The 6,416-nt window shown below is 36.4% G+C and overlaps 1 protein-coding gene across 1 annotated transcript; it reads left to right on the top strand.

Annotated features, from left to right (window-relative positions):
* Positions 1-1,049: 1,049 nt before the first annotated feature.
* Positions 1,050-2,706, top strand: LOC137243574 (putative nuclease HARBI1). Its single transcript, XM_067771401.1, has 3 exons — positions 1,050-1,391; positions 1,458-1,825; positions 1,920-2,706. The coding sequence occupies exons 1-3, from the start codon at positions 1,078-1,080 to the stop codon at positions 2,516-2,518; spliced, it is 1,281 nt and encodes a 426-aa protein (XP_067627502.1). The 5' UTR covers positions 1,050-1,077; the 3' UTR covers positions 2,519-2,706.
* The last annotated feature ends 3,710 nt before the right edge of the window (positions 2,707-6,416 follow it).

The raw sequence follows: 6,416 nt of genomic DNA, 5'->3' as shown, positions 1-6,416 counted from the left end.
ATAATTATTTCGAATTATTTTCGCAATTATTCAAACTTTAATTAGGTGTTTTTGCATAAAATTGCAAACGGCAAAAATTAGCGCACAAAAGTTAACTAGGCAACTCTGTCTAGTGAGAGAGCGATCAGCTGACACGTTCTTACGGAAAAAATCAAAATTGTTTTGATTTCTACGTTCCGGGCTACGTACGTACGGGCGTTGCACGTCGGTGAGTTTTCGTTTACATTGCACACTCATAAGATCAGGGATGCACCTTAACGTTAAGCTAATTGCTTATCAAAAAATTTCCACAGTTTCCGTTGAAACACTTCGAAATATTATCGATAAAGAAATTATCAAGATAAATTGTATCTCGTTTTTAACCGAAACGAAAAGCTTTCGTTAGGGTTAAAAACGTTAACAAAAACGTGATAGTTTATGTTTGAATTGTGCTGGCAATGCTATAGCCATGGTGAAGCCGTAAGGTGGTAACAACGAGCGCACATACACACACAAACACTATGTAATTTGTTTGTGTAATTCGTTGGTGGTAATGTCAAAAATACTCTGAGAAATGTTCGTACTGTCAAAATTCATGAGAAAAGTTGCAATCAGCTTGGCTAATGCTTTCACCTTTAATGACTCCGCCATCAATCAGCTTTGCCAGCATAGTTTGAAATTAATAATCAACATAAACGATTTGATTTCGTTTTGATATGGCAGAAAACGAAACGAAATCATTTCGTTAATTTGACGTTCTTAACGTTAATAAACGAAACGAAATGACTTTGTTTCGTTTATTAACGTTAACTATCGTAACGAAATGATATCGGTTCGTTGGTTAAGCATGCCTGCATAAGATAGGTCGTGTCAGCTGACACGTTTTTTCTACGTACCTTCGTGGGTAACTGCCGCATAATGCGGCAATTACCCACCGACGTGTGTAACGTACGTATACGTATGCCGTACGTATACAAATTTGAGCGAAATTTGTGCCCGTAGTGGCAACGCAGAAATCAGCTGTTTCCTTTTATTTACATTTCACAAGAGAAATTTGCGTTGAACAAGTTTTGCTAAAAACTAAGATAAATTGTGAAAATGGACAGTGAAAACAAAGAAATTAGTGATTTATTTTTGGATTTGTGTGAGCTGTACAAATTGTACGAAGAGTACAAAAATAGTAACAAAAGGCAAAGGCGATATGCTGTGCGTCCAATCAATCAAAATTGGGCTACAAGTGGTTACCAACTTCAAGTGTTTCGCCAAATAAAAACTTTGGAGCCTGCGGAGGTCTTTTCCCATACAAGAATGACCCCTGTTGTGTTTGAATTACTTTTAAATTTGGTCAGCAGTTCCCTGCGGAAACCAAAGCAAAGGATTGATCCTGAAGAAAGACTTTCTTTGGTATTGCTGTAAGTATATTATCACTATTTATTGTGTGATTGTATGTTTATATTTATTTCATATTGAATGTAAAGATATTTGTCACAAGGAGTATCTATTCAGAGCATTGCCTGGAGCTACAAACTTGGTAAAACAACAGTGCGCAATATTATATTGGAGACCTGTGAAGTGATCTGGCGACTTCTTTCACCAGTCTACGTTAGTGAACCTACAGAAAAGCAGTACAAGGACATTGCTAAGGACTTCTTCAATATGTGGAACTTACCAAACTGTGTTGGTGCAGTTGATGGCAAGCATATTGCTATCAAATGTCCGGCCAGTTCAGGTTCTCTGTATTTTAATTATAAGAAGTTTTTTAGTATTGTCCTGATGGCGACTTGCGACGCGAAATATACCTTCACTACAGTGAGCATCGGAAGCTATGGCAGTCAAAGTGACGGAGGTAATAGCTGTTATATAATTTATAATATGTGAAAACATACATATCAATGTCCATACATTTTAAGTGCTTATTTATAAATTTCTCTTTCTTATAGGAATTTTCCAACTTTCACCCTTTGGACAGTCATTAATGCAAGACACTCTCCCACTTCCACCCTCCGCACCACTATCAAGACAATCGCTTGAGCCTTTCCCTCACTATTTCGTAGGCGATGCTGCATTTCCACTAAGACCCAATTTGATGCGGCCATACCCTGGCTCCAATTTAACCAGATCCAAGCGCATATTTAATTACCGGCTTTCAAGGGGTCGAAGGGTAATAGAGAACGCATTTGGAATAGCAGCGGCACGGTGGAGAATACTGCGAACAACAATTGAATGTGCTCCTGAAAATTGTGAAAAAATAGTTTTGGCATGCCTTGCCTTACATAATTTTATCATGCTGAATGATCAAAGCCGCTGGTATTGCCCAGAAAATTACGTTGACAGATTTGAAGGCAATTTAATGCTGGAAGGAGAATGGCGCCGCGAAATAGAAAGTCAGCGCTCTTTACCACCACTCCGATCTGCAGTACGTAGAGGTCCTGCTAATGCATTTAGCCTCCGTGATCGGCTTGCAGAGTATTTCGTAAATGAGGGAGCTGTGTCATTCCAAGATGCCATCGACCTAGCCACAAGTGGCCCATATGTATAAGTATACTGGTACTGGTACTCTGAATGTCCAACCTCCAATGTTTCTGGAATTAGTTCATATGTTTTAAGTTATATAATTCATTTAAGATCCACTGTCACTTTCGCGTTCATAGCTGTAAATTTGAAGCCATATTAGTATAAGCAAAATCTAAACCTTTTACTTATCGTTTCTTTTAGGTTATAATCTGAAGAAAACAATAGATTTATAAAATGGAACAAAAGTTCGTTTATAATATTCATTAATTTTATTATTGACTCATAAAACGTGGTAAAAATTCATGTATAACAATCACTTATAAATAATAAATTCAGTCTTATAAAACTAAACAAAAACGCATGTAAAACAATCACTTATCAATAAAAAATTCAAAGTTATAAAACGAGACATAAATTCATTTATAACAATCACTTATAATTAATAAATTCAGAGTTATAAAACGAGGCAAAAATTCATGTAGATATAATGATCCTTTATAAATAGAAAATTCAGACTTGTAAAACTAAACAAAAATTCAAATATAAATATAAAAATGAAAAAATATAAAAGTAAAAAAAAACTTAAAATTTATTCTTTCATTCATTATTCGGAAGGAAAAGGTAGGTACAAAACTATTCCGGTTCCCGCTGCACCTGGAATGCCACCTCCATAATCCGTTGCATTGCTTGGGACTGTTTCGCAGGTGTCATTTGCGAGACCATTAATGTAATCATTTTTCCAAATGAATCCACAGCTGGATTGCCTGTTTCTTCCACTCGGAGGCACTTTTGTTTGAAGAGCTCAATAGCTTCACACATTCTGTTGGCAACGTCAGCATTATTCCCGCGCTTTCTCGTAGTAGACTTCCGAGTTTGTGGAATTGCCTGAGATGGCGAAGAATCTTGTCCTTCCTGTAGTGGTGGAGATGACGACGACGTCGACAAATCTAACAACTCAGGGCTAAAGGGCGTGTTAAAGTGCTGCGATGGGGAAATAATGGGCATATCTCCGGTGCCGGAGGCATATGGCGCTGTCCCAATAATTTCCGGTGATGATGGTGAAGGTATGGATTCCACTAGCGTAGCAGAATTAGATGGTACAGGTGATGGAATTGGTGGTGATATGAGAGGGTGGGACACGGCAGATGACTGGGTGGCAATTCGTGGTTCCAGACAAACGTTTTGCGAAGAACGTACCCTACAATAAATATATGTTTGTAGGTTAGACAACATAAGTATCTTTATATACTATTTATGTTCTACTTACGGTCGGGGAACAACGTGATTTTTTAAAAAACCCAACGAATCCAGCAGGTACCATTGTCGGTGGTACTGTGCACCACTGCCCGACGCTGCTGTAGACTTCCGTATTTCCCGGCCATACCTGTCACGGAGGCATGCCCACCTACGCATGCACGTATCACCTGAAAAGAAATTGAAAATAATTAATTTTAGTATCATTTTATGGTAATATTCTAGAGCAAGGGTCGACTGCTAAAACATGTCCAAAAATGTCGAGAGTGGTTTCAAAGGACGCGTTTTGAATTACAGTTCCAAGTTTTCATGTGGCTGCTGCGCTTTTCATAATTTTGTTGAAAACGCGTTTTTTTTATTGGACGTGTTTGGGCAGTCCACCCCTGTCCTCGAATATTACCAATTATATCACTGAACTAACTAAAACAACTTGTACTCACCACTTGAATTCATCTGCTGGCCAATGTGCTCCCATATCGTGGCCTTTCTTTCAGCTAGTTTGTAATTAGGACTGGTCTTATCAAAAAGCTCGGGATGCGCTTCCACCAATAAAATTAGCATTTCATCATTCATTTTGATCAATGGAATGAAATATAATTTCCACAAAAAGAACTAGTGTAAAAATTATTTTAAAATGCCGGCGCTTGTTTGTTTACATTTGACACAATGTTGCCATTGACCTGTTTGCATCATGTTTATAGAAACATCAACTTTTTCCAATTTAATTTTTGATGTTGTGAAAGGCTGGAATTAATATTAAATAAGTGTAAATATATTACATATTTATAATCTGCACTTTTACATAATTATTTTGAATTATTTCCACAATTTTTCAAACTTTAATTAGGTGTTTTTGCATAAAAACTGCAAAAGGTCAAAAATTTGGGGGCAAAACTTTACTAGGCAACTCTGTCTAGTGAGAGAGCGATCAGCTGACACGTTCTTACGGAAAAAATCAAAATTGTTTTGATTTCTACGTTCCGGGCTACGTACGTACGGGCGTTGCACGTCGGTGAGTTTTCGTTTACATTGCACACTCATAAGATAGGTCGTGTCAGCTGACACGTTTTTTCTACGTACGTTCGTGGGTAACTGCCGCATAACTGCCGCATTACTTACAACAAAATCGACAGTACAAAACTCCACGCCAATGCGACCGAACGTTTAGCTCAAAAATGTATGTATGTATGAAAATTTGTTTTTACATTGTTTTGTATAGTCCATTGAAGACAGTTACCGACATGTAACCGAAATATATCGGAATGAAAAATAAAAACTGGTGTTTTTATTACTAAATATATTGACCTCGAGCCGGTACACATAAAACCAATATTTTTAAATAAAAAGGTCGCCAAAAAAGAATATTACATGGCGATTTCAGTTATATTTAACAATTTATTTTATTTTATTATATATACAGTGGTCCAAAAAAGTCTACGGACAGCAAAGTTTCTTAAAATATCATTGTTTCTTGCTTTAAATTTTTTAATTATGTTATTCATGGTGATTTTAGTTATATTTAACTACGGAAATTCTAGTATAATAATTCATTCTAGTATAATAATGTACAATTTACAAGCAGATCGCACGTTTCGCTGATTATTGTCATTTATTTTTATATGCCTGGCATCGAGAATTCTAACACAATTTATTAAGTAATTATCAAAAAAATTTAAGCCGGCGGAAAAATAGTGAATTTCTATACATGGCTTACGTGTGCGGTATTACCAGACTAATAAATAATCAATACCAAAGCTAAAACTCGTATTCCAATCCCATACACTGTTATTTGTAAAAGAAGTTCAGTCGCACGGTTAGTTATCACTCTTTAGGGCTCATAATCAGAGGGTATGTCAGGCAGGTCATCATCTTGGATTTCAAACGACGTATGTCTCTTTCGAGTTTCAATGGTATCTTTTTTTGAATAAGGTCCGAAGCTTAGAAGGTATTTGTCTAAACTGTTTAATTTCTCTTTAATACTTTCCGCAGCTGATTCTTTCCTGTGATTGAATAATTCGTTACGGGTGATTACTCGACCAGAGAAACCTTAATTAAAAAAAAATCTTAATACAGCTATATACAGAACATACAAAAAAATGTTAGTCATCGGTTGCAGTTTTTGGGGTACATTGGCCAAATAGATCTAGGATTCGGTATCAGCACATTGATTCACCAAAACAAGATCAAATTCTACAATTGCGTTTCTAAACGTGAGATTAACGTTCAAACTGAGTTTCATAAAAATTAGACATATTTTAATATAACCGCCCACAGGAGTAAAGGGGCGTGGCACGGTACCAATCATCACCACATTGCATATATATTCTTTTTATGCTACAACAAGATCACGCGCCGAATTTCAACAAAATTGGAGTACGTTTACTATTTTTTATTGCTCACCATATGAAGATGGCACCACTGTGCAACGCTCAAAATTACCAATTTTTTCAAAAAACGGGAATAAGCGGGACCAATATTTCCACTATTTAAATTAACAAAACACAGGATTTCTAAAAAAATTGGAATCAATGCGGGGCAAAGCGGGGCACTAAAACAAAAACCCTTTTGAAAAAAAAAATTGGGAACAAATTTGAAAATAAATAATTATTGATTCTAATACGCTAGAGTATTAGGATATGATAGGTTAGGTGGTAGCTGCCCTGATAAGG

The sequence above is a fragment of the Eurosta solidaginis genome, chromosome 1 (assembly GCF_040869045.1).
Source record: "Eurosta solidaginis isolate ZX-2024a chromosome 1, ASM4086904v1, whole genome shotgun sequence".
NCBI lineage: Eukaryota > Metazoa > Arthropoda > Insecta > Diptera > Tephritidae > Eurosta > Eurosta solidaginis.
The sequence above is the reverse complement of the archived record's forward strand: the minus strand, read 5'-3'. Positions and strand labels throughout refer to the sequence as shown.